Consider the following 26,214-nt stretch of genomic DNA (forward strand, 5'->3'; position numbering starts at 1 on the left):
ATATAATTCTAGTAGGAGTAGGAGTAGTAGTAGTAGTAGTAGTAGTAGTAGTAGTAGTAGTAGTAGTAGTAGTAGTAGTAGTAGTAGTAATAAAATTATAGCTCACACTTACCTAACACAAACATTTACAATGGACTTTCCTCACAATACCCTTTGGGATTCCCTGATCTGGTAGTCTTAAAAAGTATCATATATTTTTTTATTTAAAACAGAAACATAATTTATTTGTTTAAAATTAACAAAAACCAGCTGGGCTTCATATTACTTCTTTTCCTGAATGGACATCTGGGCAACTGCTTTCTGTGCTTCATCTGCAGCATCAGGAGAGGCCAGTGGATACCAACTGATGATACATTGAACCAGTTCTTTTGCTCTTATTCTACAATGATGACTCCCGAAAACTAGGACCTCTGCTTTCTCAGGCTTTTCACTGTTTTCCTCTTGATCGAATAGATCTATTTTAATCTTAGCTCCCGAAAGGGTCTCCATTGCTCGAATCCTCAATCCTTTCATCCCTATGAGGGCCCCCACAAGCCGAGCCTCGACCAGGAACCATAGAGGGCCTTTTTCTTGGGTCTTGGATCTTGGGTCTCGGCCTCCAAGGACAGGGCTGGTTATATTCTTCTCGATCAACCTGGTTGCTCATGGTGTCCTCAGGACTCAGGTGAATCCTGCACAGAGAGGAGGGAAAGACTCCATATATTCTTATCAATAAAGATGTATTTAGTAAGGCTATACTCTGTGCCAAGCACTATGCTAAGCACTAGCAATACAAAGGAATACAAAACCAGTCCCTGCCATTGACCGGCTTACATTATAATAAGGAAGATAGCATGTGAATGAATAGGTACATACAAGAATATACTGGATAGATGGAAGGTAACCTTACAGAAGGTTCTTTAGATGGTAGAATCCTGAAAGGCCTCTTGTAGAAGGTACCATTTGATCTGAATTTTGAAGAAAGCCAGGGTTATAAAGGGTGGAAGAGGGGCAAGACATAAAGATAGCTGGACATCCAAATTTCCTTCCCATCTAATTTTTTAAAATAATACTTTCCGGGGGCAGCTAGGTGGCGCAGTGGATAAAGCACAGGCCCTGGATGCAGGAGTAACTCAGTTCAAATCTGGCCTCAGACACTTGACACTAGCTGTGTGACCCTGGGCAAGTCACTTAACCCCCGTTGCCCCATAAAAAAAAAAAAACCAAATAAAATAATACTTTCCCCAGTTACATGTAACAACAATTTTTAAACATTCATTTAAAAATTTTTTGGGAGTTCTAATTTTTCTCTCTCCCTCCCTTACCTCCCCCCTCACTGAGACAGTAAGAAATCTGATATAGGTTGTACATGTTCCATCATGCAAAACACATCACCATATTAATCATCTTGTGCAATGAGACACAGACCCAAAGGAAAAAAAAGATGGAAAAATGCAGAAAGTGAAAAATAGTATGCTTTGACCTGCATTCAGAATCCAACAGTTCTTTCTCTGGAGGTAGATAGCATTTTTCATCATGAGTCCTTTGGAATTATCTTGGATCATTGTATTACTGAGAGAATAGCTAAGACATTGACAGTTGATCATACAGTATTGCTGTTACTATGTACAGTGTTCTCTGATTCTGCTCATTTTATTTTGCATTAATTCATCTAAGTCTTCCCAAGTTTTCCTAAAATCAGCCTGCTCATCATTACTTTTACCACAGTAATATTTCATTACAAGTATATACCATAATTTGTTTAGTCATTCTCCAATTGATGGGCATCCCTTCAATTTCCAGTTATTTAACACTACAAAAAGAGCTACTATAAATATTTTGTACATGTGTGTCATTCCCGTTCCCCCTGCCCCCTGCCTTTAAAAAAATCTCTTTGGAATAACGACCTAGTAGTAGTATTGCTAGATCAAAAGTTTTCCCCAGTTTTCTAGCTCTTTGGGCATAGTTCTAAATTATTCTATGGTATGGTTGGATCAGTTTATAACTCTACCAAGAGTGCATTATTGTCCCAGTTTTCCTACATCCCTTCCAAAATTTATTATTTTCTTTTTCTGTAATATTAGCTAATCTTATAGGTGTCAGGTTCCATCCCATTTTTAGAGAAATGTGAATTCATCAAGCTGATCTCTAAATATTGATTAGATAATTATGACTTTTTAAGAAGTTAGCTTAATGAATCCAACACAACTTTCAATTCGCATTTATAATTCACTTGTTCTTATTTTATAGTTATTTCATATTATTAATTCAAATGTATCTAGTACTTTTCAATTTACAGTTTTTAGTTCTTCAAATAATCCCAGAATATAGGTAATATAAATTGTCCCCATTTTAATGATGTTATTTTACCTATTATTAATTAGATAAAGTGATTTGCCCAGAGTTCCACAACAAATGGTAGTCAAAAAGCCCAGTGTTCTTTCCACAATATTATGCTGCTTCTCTATCTAGCTGACACCCTCACCTTTCTTCTGGTTGAATAAGCTCCCATTTGAATTATAAAAGTAGAATATAAAAATGAGTTGGCTGCTGTGTTCTGAAATTATAGAACTGAAATATAGTCCTTAATAGAAACCCAGGAAAAGCTACTGCCCGAAAGTATTATACATTGTCCCCTAAGTTAGTTACTGTCTGTGTACCTTCCAGCCAGCTGACAAAACATGAAATCTTTATTCTACTCTATATCTGCATTTTAAATTTATTGTGGCAAACTAATTTGGTATTTGGGGCCAGACTAATTTGCAAACTAGACTAAATCAAATACTATAGTGATCCATATGTCTTATATAAGATATGTATTATACAGAAATATATTTTTCTCTTTTACAATCAGTGAAAATATGACTGATTCTACTCTCAGTGAATGATATATAGCTAAAAGACCTATGCGAGATAAAGCAATCCTTCCTACAATGATTGTGCTTTGTTGCAGCCACTATTCTCAGAATATTTTCCTTGTTTATAACCTTGCGTCCTAGACTTTAGATTAACCTCAAAGATATTCTGAGAAAAAGCCACCACATCTCTAATTGAGACAGAAGTGCCTTTTCTGTCCCCTATAATGTCAGGCAGTGTGGTGCAGTGTAAAGTGCCCTGAATCTGGAATCAAAGACGTGGATATGAATCCCATCTCTGATGTTTAATATCTGGGTGACATTGGGGAAGTCACCGTCTCTAAACATGTTTCTTTTTTCTCTAGAATGAGGGGGAAGAATGAAGTAGGTGGCCACTGAGTTCACCTTAGCTCTAGATCTATGGTTCTCTGATCCTAAGCCATTTCTTACAATCAGTGCAGGAATCCTTTATAACAGCATCCCTGACAAATGCTCATACAATTTCTGCTTGGATACTTCCAATGATGAGGACATAACTACTTCACAAGGCAGATTGTTCCATTTGAATGACTCTTTTGATTAAAAAGTTCATTCTCATATTAAGCTTAAATTTGCCTGCTGAAAAAAATCTGTCTATTGGTCTTAATTCTTCCCTCTAGAGCAATAAAGAATTCACAGGGCAGCCCTTCAAGTATTAGAAGACCACTGCTATTCTATGAAGACAGGTTCTTCCTCAGTCTTGTCAAGATTAAATTTCAACTGTCTATTCTAACCATGGTAACAACCAATGGAATTATTCATTCTAATACTTGATGCAATTGAGTTTTATACAAAGTTTTCCATCATTTCCTTTCCTTGCATTATTTAAAAATAAACAAAATATTCTAATATGACACTAACAAGTTCAGAGTGCAATGAAATGGTACTGTACACACACACACACACACACACACACACACACACACACTGATCTAGACACCATACCTAACAATGTTTTCATGTTTAGCAGTTGTTTCACAGTTTTGGCTTTAAGTAAAAAAAAAAAAACCTATTCCACATCAATCTATTTCAACAGATTTATCTCCAACTATATTTAACACATTTTCTTCCATTCAAACAAACATGGACAATATTAGCAACACCTTTATTCCCTCTCATATAAATACAATATTAGCAGCACATAAAGAACATTTAGTCTTAAACAGCCTGAAATTATTTGACATATTTTCTTTAAAAATAATATAGAATTACTAAATACATAGAAAAAGTTAATGGGAAATAAGGATCTGGAACATTGAGCAATAACAATAAGAAAAGGAAAAGAATTTTCAAATCTGGGAAATAATGAGCCAAAGGTATTGATGCAGATGAGACCCACTACTTTTTTCCTGAAATATACATTTCTGGCTATAAATATAGATGACTAACTAGAATAGACATTATGGGTATCTTTACTTAAAACAGATTAATCAATAGTCTTTCATACTTATCTTCATGCACATTAAGTTTCTTTCGGTGTCTATTTCTGTTGTTTAAAAGCATTTTGAGTGACTTTTTACTTGAAGGTATATAAGTAGTAGTTGTTATGCATGGGAGATTGTGGTGAAAATACAATATTTTGTACTAATTGCTAGCTGAAGTATCTGTGATACTGACTGCATGGTTTTCCCCTTATGTGAGCATAGCTGTAATGATCTGAATTTAGCACTGCATTTGTTAATATTAGACACAAATTTATCCTGACAGTTTTATAGGCAAAGCCTTGGAAACATTTAGTCATGTACAATATAATCATTGTCTTGAAATATTTGCTTTTGCTCCTATGTATTTTAGACATTCTTGCTTCCTTGCCTTGTCTCCCCTGCTAAAATAAAAGCCTAATGTGTTATAATTCTTTGGGGGAACTGATTAACAAAAGTAGGTGTTAATTTACACTACAGTCAGCCACTATACAATCAAAATACAATTGTTTACACAATGGAAATACTTCATATCTCTATAAGCTCTTTAAATCTTCTCTATCACGGTAAATTAAATTTGGTTTTAATTTGTATTCCATTTCTAATGTTTATTTCAAACCACTTTAGCTTTTTTGAGGGTATATAAAAGGAGCTTGTTGTTGAAGTGAAATGTTCAGTGTCAGAATAAACTAGTAATCCACATATTTATTTTATATTAGAAGCTTAATTCTTTTTTCCAATTTAAAAAAATAGATATTGAATTCTCTAGAGTTAGCCAATTTAAAATCTTGCAAGTGGCTGTCATATTCATCAGTCTTTCTGACCTGTTAGGACATTTGTTGGTATATTACTTAGAGCTTGCTGTAAAATTTACCTTTCACTTATGGAAATGTGCCCATACTGTGTTCCTCTTAAAAGCAACTGCAGAGACCATAAGACCCGAGTTAATAATAGGCCTTTTGACACAGAGGCATAAGGTAGCAAGTATGACTCCTTGAAAGAGCAATTAAATACATTTTCATTTTTAGTAAATCAGGGAAACAAACCAAATAGGGGCATGAGATATAAGACATATAAGAGAAAACAAGTATTCATCATACTTCCTCCCATTCTAGCTTACCAATTTGCTCTATGACATATTATAGCAAATCAGATCTCACTTCCACATCCCATGTTATCTTAAATAGAAAAAAGTATATCCCTAATCCAGTATAATTAGTTTTCTTTGTAATCCCTTATATTTTCAATTTATACATTTAAGAACAGTATAATGAGAAGAGGTCCATGGGCTTCATCAGACTTCTAGAAGACATGTCTCTGTTTCCCTCTCTCTCTCTTCTCTCTCTCTTCTCTCTCTCCTCTCTCTCTCTCTTCTTTCTCTCTTCTCTCTCTCTCTCTCTCTCTCTCTCTCTGTCTCTCTCTGTCTCTCTCTCTGTCTCTCTCTGTCTCTCTCTCTCACACACACACACACACTGTAAAAACCTTTGTTTTAAAGAGTGATTGAGAATAAGAGTAACATCATTCTCTGGTGTCAGTGTCCATTGAGAAAGAGAATAAAGAACTATTCTTCACACATGTTTTAATATGAGCAAAAAAATAAAAGTAACTTGGAAAAATTTTAATAAGGACTTTTCGCCTTTCCTCCTAACCTAACCTCAACTCCCATTTTCCCCACTGTTGCTAATTACACCGTTCTTCTATGAATCACCTAAACTCAAAATCTGGGAGTCTTCTTCAAGTCCTTCTTTTCCTTCCTTCCCTTATAACCAATAAGTCACTAAGTCCCAATGATTTATCTTTGAAATGTTTCACTGTTCATTTCCCCTATTACCTCTGTAGACTTCCCACATTGATTAAAGAAATAGACCCTTAGTTTCCCCAACTCTGTCATTTGGTGCAAGTCTATTCTGCACACCACTACCAAGTTAATCTTCCTTCCATCCAGTCATTCCCAGGTTCATGAACTTTATATGACTCCCTATTATCAGTTTAAATTCACACTCTGAATAACCAGTTTTCAAGATCCTTCACAATATGGAACTATCTTTTCTATCCAACTTTATCACTAGCAGGTCCTCTTTACTTTTGATGAACTGGTCTCTTTACATATCCCTGCCCGGGTTATCCTTCCCCTGCAGATCTACTACATACCCACCCATACCCACACCCACACCTATACCCCCTACCTTTCTAGAATGCCCTCCTTATTTCTCTTCATCTATCTAGTTCCTACACATCCTTCAGGATTAATGAACCAAAGTTTTTATTGTCAGTATATTTTGGTTCATGAATATATTTAATATATCATTTTGTTACTTTCTACATTACAACGCTCTCCAGTGAGTTCACCTATACAGATTTTATCTCTGTAATTGGATATTAATCTTATAGAATAAGAAAAAGTTCAGTGTTTCCTGTCACAATAAAAGAGTTAATAATCCCTGATCAAAAGCATTTTTTTTTTCAAATGGTAAAAATATCTACCCTCAAAGACTCTTACTTTAAACCTGTAAACTTAAAAAAAAAAAAACCTGACTCTTCTTTTCTACGCCCTTCCTTCTGTCCACTAGGCAAAAGCTGAAAGGATAGTGCACACTCTCATAGAGAATTCAGATCTCCCAACTCTGCAGTGTAGTTTGGGTTACAAAGTACTGAGCCTGCCTTTAGCATGAATTCCCTCTAACCAAAGGAGATCTGCTCTTTGAGATGAGGGAATGTGCTTGGTGTCCTCTTCATTAGGTCACAGATCAAAAGAACAGAGGTATAAATATGGAAGGGGATTTAGAAACTATCAAATGAATTCTCTTATTTTATAGATGTAGAAATTGAGGCCCAGAGAAAAGGGACTTGCTCAGGTTCCACTGGCAGCACTGGGATTCAAACCCAGGTCCTCTGATTCCAAATCCAACATTCTTTCCACTGTCACTCCCCGCCCCCTACTCCCACCCCAATTTGCTCAAACCCAATAAGCAGAATGGTGGCTGCTCAAGAAGTACTTAAATTCAGTTCAATTAGATTGGTGAGACAGCAGGGATTCCCTCATGAAATATACAGCCTGGTTGCCTTGCACATTTCCCTTATCGTCTCATTAAAGGATGCACAGGCTAGCAGGGTGTAAGAGTCCTGGTTACCCATTTCAACCCTCACCTCAGTGCTGTTGATGCCTCACACTCTCAGTGAAATACAAGCCTGTGAAGTCCCAGAAGGTTAAACACCTGAAAGTAGCTAATTCATTAAATACTCTACTGGGGAGATTTAAGCTACATGAAAACTATTCTGTAACTCATCCAGAACTGCTGCTCCCATGGCAGAATCACCCTCTGTACTCTTCTCATTGTATACAGGCTCTAGTTAATGGTTTCCTAGCCAATAGGCAGCTCAGAAGGGATCTATTGAGTGAAATAATTACATTCTTACCACTTTAAGGCATAATCTAAAGTCTCTCCAAATCTGAATGTTTTCCATTCCATTTGGCTCCTTGCTCGTCCCAACTTACACACACACACAAGCATAGTACATAGAAGCTTCATACCTACATATAAATACAGTATATACATAAAAGCATGCAGACATTCAAATCTGATGGCTTTTGGGGGGTTATCTCCATATGATCTTGAAAAATCAAAATTTATTGAAAAATTATTGGGCATCAAATTACTTAAAAGAATTGAAAATTAAATATTTTTAAAAGCATAATTATTTTTAAAAGGACCTTTCCTATGAGTTAAATAATGTTGCTTTTAAGAAACAGATGGTTGGGTTTTTTAAATGTTATGTATGGGTCTCATTCTGAAAGTATGAATCAAATATATCACCCCTTCCAGAAAAAGTTATTCTTGCCAGTTTCCATTAGCTTTTTCTAGGCATTGTAAAGGCAGCAAAATAGTTGTTGACATTTCTAAACACTCAAACAATATGAATTGTTACTTGCCCTTAGCAATTGTTTATCTACAAGGCTGCATATGGTACTCTGCAATACTAGCAACTGTTTAGTCTTTTCCATTTTGAGTTGGTAAGGTGCCCAGAGGCTAAGTTAGGATTGACCCCTGCATACATACATACATACATACATACATACATACAAACAACAAAAGCAAAGAATGAAGATAGCTCTAAAGTGCTTCAACATGAAAAACCTGTAGTTGTTTCATTTGTATTTATTATTCTCTCCCCAGTTGACCAGAGTCCAAGTAGTTGTGCAAGCCTTGAATGTGTAGGACATGAAGCACGTGGAGACTAAATGGTTGTGTATATCCTGAAGAGCAATCTAATGTAGCGCATCACAAGTTTAGCTGCTTTTTAGGCTGCCTGTAATCTTTGTGATTCACCAGCTGTTCAAAGATTTCTTTTAGATTGCTCATGTGTGGATTTGTGTGGAGTGGTCCATAGCATGAAATGTTCCACTTCTCACCTCTCCTGAACAGCTCCCCGCCTTTCTTCTCAGGTATCTTAAGTCTACTTATTTCATTTTTTGACTTCTATAATCATTCCACATTATCATGTTCTGGGCAATAAGGCATTTCTATTCCCTTGTTGCTATTTCTATCTCTTTCAACTGCCATGCATTTGTTGGGGTTAATTATCTGAGATGAGTAGCATTATCTTTCACAGAAATATATGTGGGCTGTAAAATATTTCAGAGCTAAAATCCTTGAACATCTGCCTCAGACATTTAGCAGAAGTAAATATTCGTTGTCACTTTCCTTTCACAGTTTGTGGTGATGAATGTACAGGACTCCTTCTCGGTGACTTGGCTCGCCTTGAGCAGATGGCTGTTAGCATCAACCTTACTGGCCCACTGCCGGCACCATATAAAATGCTATACAATTTTGAAAATGTGACTCAAGAGCTAAAGGTATGTTTGCAGGGTTAGACAGTCATAATGAGTGCCAAGTACAATAGAAAAGCAGGGATACAATCAAGACCTATTGCCACATTTTGGTAAATAATAACTGTCCTCTTTGTTTGTTTTGCTTATACAGAAAGTATTTTTTATCTGAGAAATGCAAAGCATTTCCTGAAGGTAATCTCAATTTTTATGAGGTCATTTGGAGGTAGTTAGGAGGCATAAATTATTATTAACGTCTACATTTGTGATCACCCTTTGTTTGGATTCAAAGAGGTGTTAATGAATGTGACTGGAACAAAATGTAAATGTGTGAGGCAAAATCACAGAAGATGTGATGAAGAGGTACAGAGCCTATGGAAAGCATTTTCTTTTATAGAAGTTATGGAAAATAGAGCTTATGAAGGAAAGTAAAAGGATATGGAGTCATTAAATCTGAAAAAAGAAGACATGTACAGAGGAAGATGACCATGACTTGGGTTTAAAAAGTATTAAACATCTACTGTGTGCTCAATATACTCCTAATATTCATAAATAACATTTATATGACCCTTTGAAGTTTGCTAAGCATTTATTTACATTATCTCATTTGATTCTTACAATAATTTTATGAGGTAGATAGTCAATTAATCAATAAACATTTATTAAGTTTAGTAAGCCTATTTTGCACCAGGTACTGTGCTAAGCTATGAGGTTGCAACAAGAAACAAAAGATAATCCCTGCCTTGGGAGGAATTTATAATGGGAGAGAGAACATGTAAATAAATGTGTGAAAAGAAAACTACATACAAGATAAATAGGAAATAGTTCCTAAAGGGAAAACACTATGATCTCCGTCTTAAAGATGAGAAATTGAGCCTCAGAGAAACTGAATTCCAAAGATAGGATTTGAACCCAAATCGTCCTGATTTCAGGTCCAGCCTAATCCTTTAGAACATTGGCATCACACTCAAATAGAAACAAGGGCCACTAAATGGTAGATAAGGATCCCTATAGACCACATATTGACTCAGAAAACCACACAATAATATTATCTATTATCTTCTTATGCTACCTCCTGGTTTCCTTCAAGGAGTAGCTAAAATATCACCTTCAACAAGAAGTCTTTTTAAATCCCCTTTAATTCTAGTGCCTTCCCTGTGTTGAGGATCTCTAATTTATCATATATATATATATATATATATGTCTTGTTTGTAGTATACATGTTGTCTCCCCCATTAGACTGTAAGCAGGTACTATTTTTTGCCCTTTTTTTGTATCCCCAGCACTTAACACAGTCCTGGTATATAGTAGGTGTAATAAGTACTTATTGACTACCGATCCCTGAAGATATCATCTTTAAATATGTATTGTTTTTTTAAACATAATATTGACCAGTAGTTTTGTATGTTCAAGGAAGATGAAACAAGGGGATTGGAGTTTAAGAGAAAAATAAGAATTTCAGTTGAACTAAGGAAACAAAAAGTTTTATCATTGAGTCATAGAACATTATGGATCCCAACTAAAATTCCATCTTTTACTGGAAGACTTCCCCAATCTCTCATAATTCTAATGCCTTCCTTTTGTCAGTTTTTTTATTATTTATCCTGTATATAGCTTTATATATACATATATATATATATATATATATATATACAAATACACACACACACACACGTGTATATAATTGCTTACGTATTATCTCCCCTCTTCAACTGTAAGCTCCTTGAGGGCAGGGACCATCTTTTATCCTTTTTTTCCACATCCTTTGTACTTAGCAGAGCACCTGGTATGTTGAGGGCACTTAATAAATGTTTATTGATTGATTAGAGGTTGTAGTACATTTAGCCCACAGGAACATTAGGAAAAAGAAAAGATGATTTAGACATTTATCCACATAAAAGCAGAGGGTTGAATAAACTAGACTCTTCCCACTCTTTCCCTTTAGCATTATAGTGCACAGTTATGTAGTGTTTATATTAATTTACTTGGTCTTAGATTTAGAGATGCTTGAATTCACATTTGTAGAAAAGTATAGGAAGTACTGTCATTATTAAATCATCACCTCCCAGTTACTGATCTCTACTTTCACTGTTCACTGAAAGGCATTTGAAAATGTTTTTCAGCACGCATTGTCACCGCAGCGGGCACCAGAGAGACTTCTTCAGCTGGCTGAGAGCAATCTGAAGACATTGGTGACAGAAATGGATGAACTTCTTACCAGGGTATGTGTGCAAAACCACCAGTACTTTTGGTCTCCTTGGGAGACAAAATCTTAGAAAGCATCATATAAGTGAAGGGTGAAATCTGTTTCTTCCTCTCAAAATATTGTTTCCCCAATCATTATTATTGTTCATTTTTGTCAATGAAGTATGACAAACTTTGCAAATAAGTATTCTCTTTTTAATTCCCTTTATTTGCAACTACAGATCATTGAGATGCAGTTAGGCATATTGTTCCTGACTCATAGCAGGATGAGTAATCATCAGCAGATATGACTGTTGGATGGTTTAAGCGAGGAAAAAATGGTTAATTATAGGAGAGCAAAAGTCATTATGCTGAAAAGTATAAGAGGTGAAAAGAATTATCTGGTCAGGGGGCAGCTAGGTGGCACAGTGGATAGAGCACTGGCCTCGGACTCAGGAGGACCTGAGTTCAAATCCAGCCTCAGACACTTGACACTTATTAGTGTGAAAATATTTTAAATGACTAGACTAATTTGGGGGGACTAATCTGGCTGGGGGAACTTAATCTGGGACTTTTGACTAACTGGCTATCTGACTTCTATTAATTTTGTATGGGCCATTTAAAAAGTTCCACCACACTGCTCCACTCCCAAAATTGATAAGCAAAAGATTAAGAAGCCTCTAAACTAAATAATCAAAGCAGAGTTTATTTATGAGATACAATTTAAAATTATGAATACAAGGAAATAAAATGTACAACCTCACAGGGGTCTCTTTCCACCTGCTGGGCCTGGAACCTTTTTAATACAATAAGGGCCATTGCCACCTCTTGCCTTAGGGTATGTTTCCCTGCTCAGCTCCTTTCACTAACTTTCCTCTTAATCTTCTCGCCTCCTTCCTGCATCTCTAGTCTCCCTTCTTTCAGCTCTCTCTTAATCTCCTCAGCCACCCTTAGTCTTGTCTGCCCATCCCTCTATCTTGTCCTTAGGCCTTCCTCCCTTCTTGCTCTTAGCTTTTTCTCCTTCCCTCACCCCTCCCTTAGTGCTCTAGCCTTTCTGCTCTCTTAATCTCATCAGCCCCCCCCCCTCTTTCTAATCTTGTCAGTCCCTCAATCTTGTCCTTTGGCCTCCCCTGACATCCAACTCCTAGGTATAGATATAGATATAGATATAGATATAGATATAGATATAGATATAGATATAGATATAGATATAGATATAGATATAGATATAGATATAGATATAGATATAGATATAGATATAGATATAGATATAGATATAGATGATGTAGATGTAGATATAGATATAGATAGATATAGATATAGATGATGTAGATGTAGATGTAGATATAGATATAGATAGATATAGATATAGATGATGTAGATGTAGATGTAGATATCTCTATCTATCTATCTATCTATATCTATCTATATCTATCTATATCTATCTATATCTATATATCTCTATCTCTATCTCTATCTCTATCTCTATCTCTATCTCTATCTCTATCTCTATCTCTATATCTATATCTATATCTATATCTATATCTATATCTATATATTCTTCTCTCCATTCAAATCTCGAGGCTTTTTGCACCCCCACAGACCAAGCTAATCTGCCAGCCACAGCTGCAGCTGTGGGGAGGGGGAACGCCATGCCCCCTGCTGTGCGCCCAGGGACCTCTGCAAGGGCTATGGCAGAGGCCGACCTGGACGAGCCTCGGATCTCTGGGATAGATCTGCTCAGGTCGGAGGGAGGTGGGGGCTTTTTCCCCCCAGCTGTCTGACCTGGCATCTCATACAGCCCACTGGGCTTTTTGGCTCAGCTGAAGCTGAGGGGGAGGGAGCACCAGCACCTCGGACACAGAAGAGACCCTGAGGGCCTAAGGCTTTCTAATCTCAGCCCAAAGGTAGGGTCCCCAAATCAAAATAAATTTCCACATTAGCTATGTGACCTTGGGCAAGTCACTTAAACCTCATTGCCTTACAAAAACAAACAAACAAACAAAAAGAATTCTCTGTTCAGAGATCTTCCTAATGGCATTATATAGCTTCTAAAAATGAAAATAAAAACTCTAAAAGCAACCTACATTCCAATAATGGAGGAATAATACAATAGACTTTATACATTTTTATTTGAATTTTTTTCTTTTTAAACCTTTTTTATTTAAGGGGATCTACATGAGGAAAAATATACAAAGGCAGATTTGCAATTATTCTGCAATTTGTAGTGTTGAGAGGGTTTTCTGAGGGCACTTAGAAGTTAAATGATTTGCTCAGGGACCCTCAGCCAGTAAGTGCCAGAGATAGTACTTGAATCCAGGCCATTTCTCCACTGCATCATGCTGCCTATTGCAATTTAATTGCATTACTGCAATAAATGCAACAAATATGAGAAGCACAGAGAAATACATAAATACCTTAATGAAATAATATAAAGTGAGAAAAGGCAGAACCAAAAAAATAAAGCACACACTACGACCATATAAAGAAAAGTAAATGAAAAGAAATGGACAAGGAAGCCTAATGAAGAGAACTAAGAGGGAATGAAAGAAAAATTATTATGAAGCTTTATGATATTGATTAATTTAAATGTAAAGTTACTAAGTTCAGTTGGTTATACTAATATTCAAATGTAAGTCTTGGTTACAACATTTAATTTTTTTTTAAGATAAATAAATAAAATGTCTGGGAAAACAAGCAGCAAAAGAAAGCGCTGTGGAATTATTCTCAAGGGCAGCAATGCTTAGTTCAGCAAATGGAAACACCTCATAGGGTGTTCTGATATACTCTCATTGTTGGATCTCCTCTTCTTCCTCATTGTGCTCTTTAGCAAATATGTTAAAAGCTAAAGTTAATTTGGCTTTTGGGTGGGTGTTGTTTTTGAGAGATCCTCCCTTTGTGATGTGGAAGACAATAAAGGATAGCACAAAATGGGAGGAAGGAATCATTAATCGAGAACGTTTTTTTAGGTAGTCAATAGTTAATGTCAGAGACTCAGAATAGGACTTGGAGCAGGCTGTCTTTTCAGCCTAATTGATGGTATCATTAGACATTTCAAAGGAGAGCAAAGAGCCTAGCCTAGTCCTTAGCATAGACTAAAAACTCGAGATAAAAGAAAAGCTTTAAATCTAGCTTCTGGTTGTGGGGAAGTTTCTAGTATTGTTAGTATACTCAAAACATAGTTTTTGAGCCCAAAGATTAGCTCTATATTATCTAACTATTGTCCAGAGACGGAAATCTTTACCTTATTTAAATGTGTACACATTTCAGCCAACCACTAGACTCTCTTATTAATACCACTTCAACCAATATACCAAAATAGAATATAGAACTATATAGAACTTTTATGAAACTCACAATAAACAACTTAAGGAATAGGAAGGAAACAGTCTATATACAAATAAATGCCAGGGAATAAACAGGCATGGAGAGGGAAGTTGAAAGGAAAAAGTCTGTAGGACCTTGCTCATTGTTCTTAAAGGCACTATCACCCAATAGGTTCAATTTGAATTCTTTGTTCCAAAAAAATAAAAATAAAAAATACTTGTGATGACCAACCACCCCTGCCGGTTGCTCCATCAGCTTTCACATCTTTGCAGCTCACCTTTTTTTAGTTTCTGGCAGAAGCAAACACCATCTTTTGCCATACCATCCTGCCTGGAACCTCCCAAATAATCAGTTGTCAGTGGGAAGGTTGCCCTTTGTTATTCCTGCCTCAATTTAACTTCTAAAATCCTCAGGGAGTTGGGGAGAGGTTTCTACTGCCCAGCCACAGCCATTCTAATTTCCTCCAAGAACACAAAACAAAAGTGAAATTTCCATGAAACCTCCTTGGCTCTGAGTCCTCCCAACTCCCACCCACCACTCCCAAGCCCATGCTCATCTGTGTGATAGCCTCTATCCCCAGGGATGGAAGAAAATGGCACTGTTTACAGCACCTCATCTTCTTCCATTCCTGAAATACCCTAAGAGATTCAAACCTGCCTGCAGGCTTCTTTCTTGACAAAGACCAACATAAGGGATGCATTCCAAATTATTTCTCATTGAAAGTAGCCCACCAGGATGGCACCTGGGCTACAGAGTAAATTAAATTAAATTAGAGTTCCCAAACTTTCATTGCAATTTGACACTTTGGTTGTTTCTCCCAAGAAATAAAGTGGCTTTTTTTTTCTTTTCAAATGTCATTTCCCTCACATATTTACCTTCCTCCTGCACTAAATACATATGTTGCACACATATCATCATCTTAATAAATATTTCAGTCACCTTCTGTTTATTGTAGTACCTAATTCTATTTAATATTTCTAAATGTCTGATTCAGTACAAAGTCAGAAAAATCAGAAGAGATTTTGTTTGTTTTTTTTCCCAAAATGCACCAACACCCTTTTGGGGGAACATAAGGAAAAGCTATCAGATATATTAAGAACACCATTAACAGTCTTGCAAGATGATTTTCCCTCTTTAATATAAAACATTCATACTTATTATCATGAATTTTTGCCATGTGGGGCTCTTTGTTTATGGTTAGGAATGGAAAACAAAAAAATGCTTGATTTAAAACCCCATCTAGTTATCACTATGAGTAAATCATAGAAACATACCAAAAAGAGGGGAGGAGAATGTATCCTTGCAGAAAACCAAAGTATTTAAAATACATTTTATACATGAAAATAGACCTCCTACATGCCATTTGGGAGGTAAGATTTTTTTTTAATACTTTATTAGGAATTATTGTATTTCAAAACTGCAAAAAAGACTAAGATTTTGACACAGAGAAAAGGAGAAGAAAATAGCATAAAGTCTGCCATCTTGTGGCTAAGACACTACTAAAGGGAAGCAATGAGCTGAAGGAATTCAAGTCATGTGAAAGAAAATATTCTGCCCTGAACACATAATACAAGATATTGTATTGGTGATATAATTGAACACCTAAAATATTTGTCTTTCCCTCTTATTTCTGACATGTAGCAGCAGGGCACGTCACTTAATCTCTCAGTGCTCTTGTCAACTTTCTAAGGCTATAAGTTGCAGAAAATTTACCAACTGGCACTGGTAGAGGAAATTTTCTCACTCAGTAGTTCCTATACCAATGAAATCATAGTGAATAGAGTGCTAGACCAGGAATCAGAAAGATCTAGGTTCAAATCCATCCTCAGATACTAATTAGCTGTGTGAGCTTGTGTCAGAACGACAGGTGATAAATTTTTCAGCCACAACAACTTATGAAATCTTCTGCTAGGATATGATGTGGTTGCAATATATGTTCATTAAGAAAGTACCCACACTGATTCATACATTTATGAAATATTGAAATATAACATCCTAAGCACTTTATGAAAAATGTCACCATACCATGATATCCTGCTTGAAATTTTAAAGATTATGCCATGGAGTACAAGGCCTACCATTCTGGCAAGTATGATCATAGTAACAACAATAGATTATATCTGTTTGCAAAGGACTGTGTGGAGAGCTCCATCACCATTAGGATGTTCACTTAGTGATGAATTCTTTAGTCATGGTAATCCATGAAATGAAGGAAGATACAAATGGGTACCCAGTACTAATCTGCACCATTATAATTCTGAAGTGACTACAGCAGAACCATAGAAGAGGGGGCAGAGGATGATCTGAATTACATTGTTTTTAGATGATGAACATTGATTCAGTTTCCAGTGTGCCAATTGTGAGATACTTTTACAGGAACCAACAAGTTGTGGTTTGTCTCTCTAGAAGAGGATTACAAATCCATGGAAATACTGAAGTACAGTCATGCCCATGAACAGAATACTCACATGGAGAACAGAGAGTCATGTTATAAGGAACTTGGCAAATGTGCTCAGATCCTGAAGTAGGTGGAGTAAAATACAAATATAAATGGACTAAAGAAACTTAAATGCAATAAAATAAATTTTAGGTACTCAGAAGTGTCTCATTTAGCATAGGCAACAGTCTATATAGAGAGACCATGTTATATAAAAATAAGTTTGAAAGAAATGATTTAAATACAGAAGCAAAATACCAAATAAATTGAGTGAAATTATTTTGGTACAATATAGATAAACGGAAGGGCAGAACACTTTGAAAATCTCAGGAATAAGAATCCTTTAGAATGGATATAAAAATTCATATCCAGGAAGCCTTCCATTATCAGCCAAGATTCCATCTCTTTGCATCAATATATTATTCTAGTGATTAAAAAAAAAATCTAGTCAATCTGTGTATTTTACCATCTTGTGTCCCCATTAGGTTATAAGATCTTTGGGCATAAGAACTATAACTAACCTAAATTACATAAATCCCCATATTGTCCAATACAATGTCTTGTATGATAAAGTGCAGCAAGGAAATGTTTGAAAGTTAGAAGTGACCCTGATCAAAATGTTGTTATAAAAACTTTAAAAGCAATGAATTTTCAAATGTGATTAGCAAAATAGCATAGGTGGAGACAAATAATGGAAATACATTATTAATGATCAAGAAATACCAAAGATTTGAAAATTAGAATTTAGAAGACATATATAAAAAAGGAGAAGGGAGCAGCTAGGTGGCACAGTGAATAGAGCACTGGCCCTGGAATCAGGAGAACCCAAGTTCAAATCTGGCCTCAGACATGTACTAGCTGTGTGACTCTGAGCAAATCACTTCACCTCGATTGCCAAGACAGACAGAGACAGACAGACAGACAGACACAGAGAGAGACAGAGAGAGACAGAAAGAAACAGAGAGACAGAGAGAAAGTTGAGGTACCCAAAAAGAGATGGTTTCACAGTATTCTAGAAAGATGTCAGGTAGATGTTTTCAAAATTGTCATTTGGAGTAAGAGTATACCTACATTAAATGACTCTGGATAGATCATGGTGAGACAGTTCCCTCTACTCATTCAGGTCAGTACCTAATTGAAATGTAGTCTTAGAAAGTTATCTGGGGCACTGAGGCTTTCCAACATACCTTGGGTTATACAACCAGTAGGTGTCAGAAACAAGACCAGGACTCATAGGTCAGCATTATGTACATTCTGTCCTAATACTTTTGTGTGTGTGTGTGTGAGGCAATTGGGGTTAAGCGACTTGCCGAGGGTCACACAGCTAGTAAGTGTTAAGTGTCTGAGACCAGATTTGAACTCCATGCACTGCACCACCTAGCTGCCCCCTAATACTTCTAAAAATAAATTTAACTTGGTTTTATAGATTCTTTGTTAAGACCCTGCTGAATTTTCATATCCTGTATGGGGAGAGTGGGAGAAAGTTGTTTAAAAAAATTAACTATTAAGATATTCATTTATTAGTCAATGAAAAGGAAGAGAACCTGATTAGACTTCCCAAGACCTGGATCTGAATCTTCCCTCAGACACTTGAAACCTGCATGTCTCTTAGCAAATTTATCTCCTTGAGCCTTAGTTTCCTCATCTTTGAAGTGGAAATAATAATGATCACACTACTTATCTGAGGATGGGAGCAAAGGAAGTGCTTTCAAAATTCAGAGTGCTATATTAATGTGATTTGTTATTTGTAAGACTAAAGAGTTAGCTGTGTTTACTTTATCTTTTATTGTTAAATGAAAATGATTTACAAGCTCCACTTCTGTAGGGCATAGCTCGTAATGATGAACTCAAAAAATATTTTAAATGTAATTTCTAAAGGGAGTGGCCTCATTATCTTCCAGCAGAACCAGTCATCTTTCTCCTCTAGTGCCTTTTTTTTCCTGTGGTATTTCCTAATACTTTGTCTAAATGAACTTCATTACCAGACTTAACTATCTGGAATTGTTTGCATGTTAAGTTGACCACTGGGATGGACTCAAATTATTAGAACTGAAGAGTAATTTGAACAGCAAACTCTAAATTAGCAGGTGCAAAAATGGAAATCACCACAGGAATGTTGTCTATTTAGATGTTAAGAACTGTGCTGTCATTCGAATCTGGTTTCTTTAAAAAAAAAAAAAAACAAGGAAGACAGAAAAACAAAGAAACTAGTGGTTTCCAACCAAGAAAATTATGTGCAGATTGCAAGATACATGAGGAGGTGCTATGTCATATAAAACAAGTTAAGAACAGCTATATTGTTCAGAGACAAATTAATGTGTGTGTGAAGGTAATACATGCTGCCTAAATATAAATGCACTTAGAATAAAAAAGCCCTAGTTGATTGAACTTATTTAAAAAAATAATAATCCAAAGTAAGAAAGGCATAGACCAGATACTGTGTAAGGCATCATTTTCAGAAGTACACTGGGAAGATTGCGAAAGTTGAGGACATAAAACTAAGAAAATCAAAGGTAGAGAATGAAAGGGACATCATAGAATGACTAGAATAAATAAAAAGATATTTGTCAAATCCAAAAAGGAACAACATAATAATGAATCTGATGGAGGATGAATAAAGAAGGGGATGCTGATTTAATGAAACATGGGAACAAGCACAGAGAACTAGACAAATTACTCCTATCATTAAGTATTTAGCATTTATCTGTGGCATTATTGATGGTCTGTCATGGGTGAAACTGATTCATTATTTGGGAATTTGGGCCTTGCAATTAGTTCCTTTCTCCTCTGTGGCAGTGAATTTCACAGACTGATTTTATGTCCAAGCAAGACAGTATTTCTCTTTTGCCTGGTTTTAACCAGGGAGAACCACCACTAGCATTATATATAATGCTGGGAAGGGGTCAAAAAGAGCATTCCTTGGGTGGAAAGATCTCTTATGATTTTGTAATTGCTTTGTGGGAGTGTATTTATTTGATTGTCCCTAATTATTTAGAATATTTTTGTATTAATGAAGGGAAAAAGTTCCAGAATTCTCAGACTTCTGCAAAAATGCTTGCTTGTGCTTCATAAATCTTACTTCTATATTTTGCACATAGTAGACATTTATATAAACACCTGTTAAATACAGGAATGGAGGGCTTTCAATGTATTGTTATTTATATGTTACTCAAATAGGAGTTAACTGCTAGAGATTAGGAATCATAGAACATGGGATCTAGCACCAGAGAACTAGCTATGCTATTAGAACTATGTGACTGTATGATGTAATTATTAAATTCATTTATTAAGAGAAGCATAAGAATAAATAAATGAATGAATGAATGAAGACTGAAAAAAAAGAATAAAAAAGAAAAGAAAAACTTGACCAGACTTCCAGAGATATCGGCATGACTCTGGGCAACTTGCTCTATCTAAGCCTCAGTCTCTCTAAGTGGAAATAATAATAATTTCACTCTTTACACTAGGACTGATGTGAAGGAAGTACATTTCAAAACTTAGAATGCTATATTAATGTGATTTGTTATTGACTCAGTGGGCCATTGTTTCCTAATCTGTAAAATCCTGTAAATCCTAAAATCTTAAGATCTTGATTCAAGCCCTGCCTTGGCTACTAAATAGCTCTACTACTTTCCACAAGTCACTTCATTTTTTCTCTCTCTGCTAAAAACCAAGTCTTATTGCAATGCTTCATTCAATAATTCAAGAAATATTTATTAAATATCTACTATATGAAAAGCACTATACTAAGCCTGGTGGACACAAAGGACATTGTTGGTGCCCTCAAAGAGAACACATGGTGGTGCAGAAGCAAATTTGTGTTCTCAAAGTCCATACCAGTGGAAAACAATGACCTGGAATGAAGCTCAATAACTTTTGTGTAGGGACTAAAAAAAAAGAAAAGAAGAAGATGTTTTATCTCAATATGGGCTCAACAGTAGATTCTGTGTCTATCATTCAAAGATAAGTTTAGCTAAATGAGAAAAGGTTCCTCACCAGTCTGAGCAGCTGAGGTTAGCCAACAGGTGATCTTTGTTCCTCCCCCCCCCCCCCAGCAATCCATAAATAATCAGGAGGGTTATATAAGTGGAGGAACTATATCCACACTGTATTTATCAAAATCATGGGGTTTTTCAAAGTATAAAAGTAAAAATGGGGAGGAAAATGCACCCTACCTTTGAGTTATGAAAGAAAATGAGGTAAATGAATGAGATGAGAAAATGACTGGATGAATGAATATGAATTTATTTAGCACAGTGTTTACATGATGGGGATACAAATTCTAAAGAAAGAAAGTCCCTGCCCTGGGAGTCCCCAGTTTTCTCTTGTAAATGAGTTTGCATTCTATTAGACAATGTGAGGTCACCAAACAAACTGAGTGCTTTGGCCTGGGAAGGATTGTTTTGGTTTCAGAAGACCAAGAGATAGTGGATAGAGACAAGGGTAAGCTGATACAAAAGTACTCTGAGCCCTTCAAAACAAAGACACTAAATTATTACAGACTATTTCTGAGACTGACTCTTTAATCCACGTTTTGAAGAAAGGACTACCATAAGTCAAGAGAGGGAATCCAGCAGTTTTAAGAAAGGAAAAGGAAAGTTTCTTTCCCTGCGATCAAGAAATGTTATTCATATATGACACTGTACCCTTAAAGAGTGGTGTACAATTCCAAACACAGCTGCAGAATTCCATTTGGAGGATGGCCAAAATATAGCATTTGACTTCACTTGTGCCCAAGTGATCTCCCAGATGTGCAATTATAGCACTTTTACATCCGATAGACTTTCCTCAGTGCCTTTGAAACCTTTCTGGAAATCTAGATTACCTGACAAGGGAAGCTCCAGAAATGCTCTCTCTTGGTGTATGGTAGTTCCTTTTGACAAATGCAATTCAGTTCAATTCCACAATTTAAAGACGGGCAAAGATAAAAACTATTGTAGTCAATGCTTTCAAGGGACTTAACCATGTAACAAGGGGATACAATGTACTTACACAAATTAATATGTTATAAAAAGAATATGATTAGAGGAACAGAAAGGTATAAAATGCTAATACAAAAAGAGGGGGGAGGTCAGGGAAGGGTTGATGGAAGCAAGCTTTTCTTCACTGAGAAAAGCAATTTGATTTTCCCAAGTCTCTTAAGTAGACCAGTATAAAAACAGAAAACCAAATTACTTAAATTTGTTTTGTAGTCAAATATTTTAACCAGTATACTATAAAACATCCATAATTCACATTGTTATAGACAGGTTTTTTTTTTAATTTATTCATCCACAAGATGAATTTCCCAAAACCTTTCACATGGTTCCCAGTGCTATAGTAACAATACATCGGATTGTCATTATTATTATCATTATTAATCATACTATTATTAGTGGGTGAATGGCAATATCACAAAATTAAGTTTGTGTTGTGCTTGCATTCTTAATGATATTGCCACTTGACCTAGTAACATATTTTTAATCTTTAATATGCTGTTTCTTTAAAATTCTTGATCTGTGGAATCTTTCTAATTTCCTTGGCACTAAAATGTCAAGAATTGGGGAGGGAAGTAAGAGGAAAGACCCAACATTCTTCAGGGATTCAGTGTCTAGTTCAACCTCACTTCTCCCACCTGACATCCCTCTTCTTCTCCTCAGTATAAGGCCACTGAAAATCTATTAATAAAATTTAAGGCTCAATTGGTAAAATATTTCAAATATCAATAGGTATGCTTAAATTGTCCCCTCCCACTCCCCTTTGAAAAGAGGAGGATGCAAAATACTTTTTTTTTCTAAAAGCCTATATGATATATTTAGTGTGAGGTAATGGAATTGGAAATTCCTCTGTTTGGCAAAGTCCTTCATAACCTTGTCCCCTTCTACGTTTCCATTCTTCTTAACACTTTAGACTCTTGCAATTACTCTTCAATCCAAGGACACTGGCTCCCTTGCTGTTCTGCAAAACAGTTCATCAGTGCATTCCATGCCCAAGGCATTTTCAATGGCTGTTCTCCATGCCTGGAATTCTCTCCCTCCTCATCACTACCTCCAGTCTTCCCTGGCTTGTTAGGGAATTTCTCAGCCTGGAGAACCTAAGATCCTCCAGGAGAACGTTTCCTCGCACCTAGGTCTATTTGCCTTGGTGTTAATAAAACAAAAGGCAAGGTAGAAGTTAGAAAGTTTAATTAGCATCAGCTGATGAGAAGTTGTCAGGTGGATAGCAACTCTGCAAAACAGAGGGAGTAACACATATATTTACAAAGCTTTAGGGCAGGCTGCAAAAGGAACCTATAAGCTAAGGCTGCTCAGCCCCTTTCCTTGTTTTGGAAGCTGAGTTAGGAGGGACAGGATATCATGTGTTGTGGGGGTGGGGCAGGAATTGATAGAATGTGTAGGAATTTGATAATCATCCAAGATTTAGTCTCTTCTAGGTAGGGGTGTTTCTCTGTGACTTAATCTCATTAATCAGAATGCCTAGGTGGGAAGAGAGATCTAAAATCCTGAAGGCCTCCCTTAGAGATGGAATCAAACTGAGAATCTATCTTTATTTATACAACCCAGCAGGCTACATACATTTCTTTGACCTCTAAGGTTTCTATTTCTGGGGAGATATTTTCCCCCTAAACACACAGAACACAGGTTTTGCTCATTTCCTCCATCCTTCTTTCAAGTCTCAGCTAACACTACACCTAGTACAAGAAGCCTTTCCTAGTTCTCTTTAATCTTAGTGTTTGCCTGCTAATATTATCTATAATTTGTCATGTATGGGAGCTAGGTAGGTGGTACAGGGGATAGAGCCCTGGGTCTGCAGTTAGGAGTTCAAATCCAGCCTCAGATGGTACTGTGTGACCCTGGGAATGCCATTTGACTTCTCTCAGCCTCAGCTTTCTCATCTGTAAAATGGCAATGATAATAACACTTACCTCCCAGGGTTGTTGTTGTGAGGATCAAATAAGATAATGGCAAAGCTCTTAGCACAGTTCTTGGCACATAGTAACCACTATAAAAGTTATTGTTGTTATTGTTATTCATCATGTTGGTATTTAAGTATTTGAGTTGTCTCTTCTGTTAAGCTACGAGTAACTTGAGAGCAGGGACTGTTTTTGTTTTTTTTTTTAGTTTTCTCTGTATCCCCAGTGCTTACCACACACTAGATGCTTAACAAATAAACACTTGTTGATACTTCTTTGATGGGTCAACATCATGATTATCGTGATGATGAAATATCATGGTGTATTTTACATCACTTCATGAATTTATGGATAATGTGCTGGGCTGTACTTGTGCCAACCTCACTGACAACTTACAGTTACTAATTAGGATTTCCTATAACATAGATTCTTTAAAGATCATGATATTTCATGATTTATAGCTTAAAGATTTCAAAAGAAGGGTGTGGGTAAAGATATATTTGAGACTTTTTGTCAGGGAACAGTTTAAGATTATTGAAAATAATGCATTTCCTCAATGAAGTATAGATGATACTCTTTTTTTACATCAATTATAGGCCTAATTCATTGTCCTTCTGCAATACTATCTAAGAAAGAAATAGGTAGTCACAAATACATGCATGTATGAACATAGACACACATACTCCAATATAATGAAGGACTAATATAATGGGCTACCCATAAAACTGCATGTCATAAGAGGGAATCTTCATTTGTTTCATTTTTCCTGTGTGTGTTGTTATCTTTCTCTTTTGAGCATTCATGAATTGCAATTTTGAATTTTCTGTAGTATTTTGGAGTTTGATGCAATCAGCATAATGTCACCCCCAAATCAAAATATTTAGAGGACTTTACCACCTGTAGGGAATGCCTCTTCCATTTGGATTCTGTATAGTACATTCTCCATGAATTAAGGAGTGAATTACTAAATGAATGAATAAAATTACCAAATGCTTGCTATATGCAAAATGGCAACATCTCTGATGAGCACATAGCTCCCAAATGTATGCTGTCCTTTATATTGATAATTGCAAAATCATAGAAAAATAAAAGTTCACTCTTTGGTTTTATCTATCAAGCAATCTTAACATCTGAATGAAAGATACATTATTCACAGAGAAATGGTGGGGCTGCATTTTTTCTGATCTAACCAAATGCTGTTCTGAAAAAAAATTAACAAAAAATAGAGTAAGATCTTGCATTGATAGTAGCTTACCATTGATCATGTGACTTTAAAGATGTTTTCTTATGTAGAATGTAATTTGCAGAAGCACATCTATTTCTCTCTCATATTTTAACCAAGTATGCCCTTGATAAATATGAGAATATGTGACCATTCTAAAAAAAATGCCAAAGGTCATTTTATATTTTTATGGATTGCCATGGCTACAAAATAATTATCTTCTATTGATAAGTCTCCATCCTTAGCAAGAATCATTCTCATATAGGTAATATCCCTGGAACAATATGAAGCTCATCTAGGTTGGTAAGAATTGCCAGAGTTTGGGACCATTAGGCATTGCCTTTGATGAGGCATCAGAATAGTACTAATGAATGGGTCACCCCAATATAATAAAAATGATGATAGGACTAATTAATTCACAGCTTTAGGGCTGAAACAATTGAACTACCAAGGAAGTCCTTTACATAGCTAGAAAAAAAATAATAGAATTGATTTGGAAAAACAAAAGGTTTAGACTTTCAAGGGAAAAGTTTTTAATTTTTTTTTAAAAATAGGGAAATCACATCTGGACTTTAAATCTTAAAACAGTGATCATCAAAACAATTTGCTGCTTGTTTTAAAAATAGAAAAGTAGATCATTAAAATCAATCAAAGAAGGAAGAATATGAAACAACTGGATCAAACAATATTCAGTAAACCCAACTGCATACATTTACATGGGGAATAATATTCTTTGACAAGAACATATGGGAAAATTGGAAAATAGTTTGTCAGAATTGGATTTAGAACAACATCATATGCCACAATAAGCTCAAAATGTATATTAGGGGCAGCTAGGTGGTGCAGTGGATAAAAGCACCGGCCCTGGATTCAGGAGGACCTGAGTTCAAATTTGACCTCTGACATTCGACACTTACTAGCTGTGTGACCCATGGTAAGTCACTTAACCCTCATTGCCCCACCCCACAAAAATGTATATGTAACCTGACTAGTAAGAATTTTAAAAGATTAGAAGTTAATTAGATTAGGT

At 35.9% G+C, this 26,214-nt stretch overlaps 1 protein-coding gene across 1 annotated transcript in view; it reads left to right on the top strand.

Moving 5' to 3' along the window:
* LAMA2 (laminin subunit alpha 2) overlaps positions 1-26,214 on the top strand; it is an 804,877-nt gene that overhangs the window by 607,849 nt on the left and 170,814 nt on the right. Inside the window, 2 exon segments of the mRNA XM_044002871.1 lie at positions 9,007-9,149; positions 11,246-11,344. Coding sequence (XP_043858806.1) covers positions 9,007-9,149; positions 11,246-11,344 — 242 coding nt within the window.

This window comes from Dromiciops gliroides, chromosome 4 (assembly GCF_019393635.1).
Source record: "Dromiciops gliroides isolate mDroGli1 chromosome 4, mDroGli1.pri, whole genome shotgun sequence".
In the NCBI taxonomy this organism is placed as follows: domain Eukaryota; kingdom Metazoa; phylum Chordata; class Mammalia; order Microbiotheria; family Microbiotheriidae; genus Dromiciops; species Dromiciops gliroides.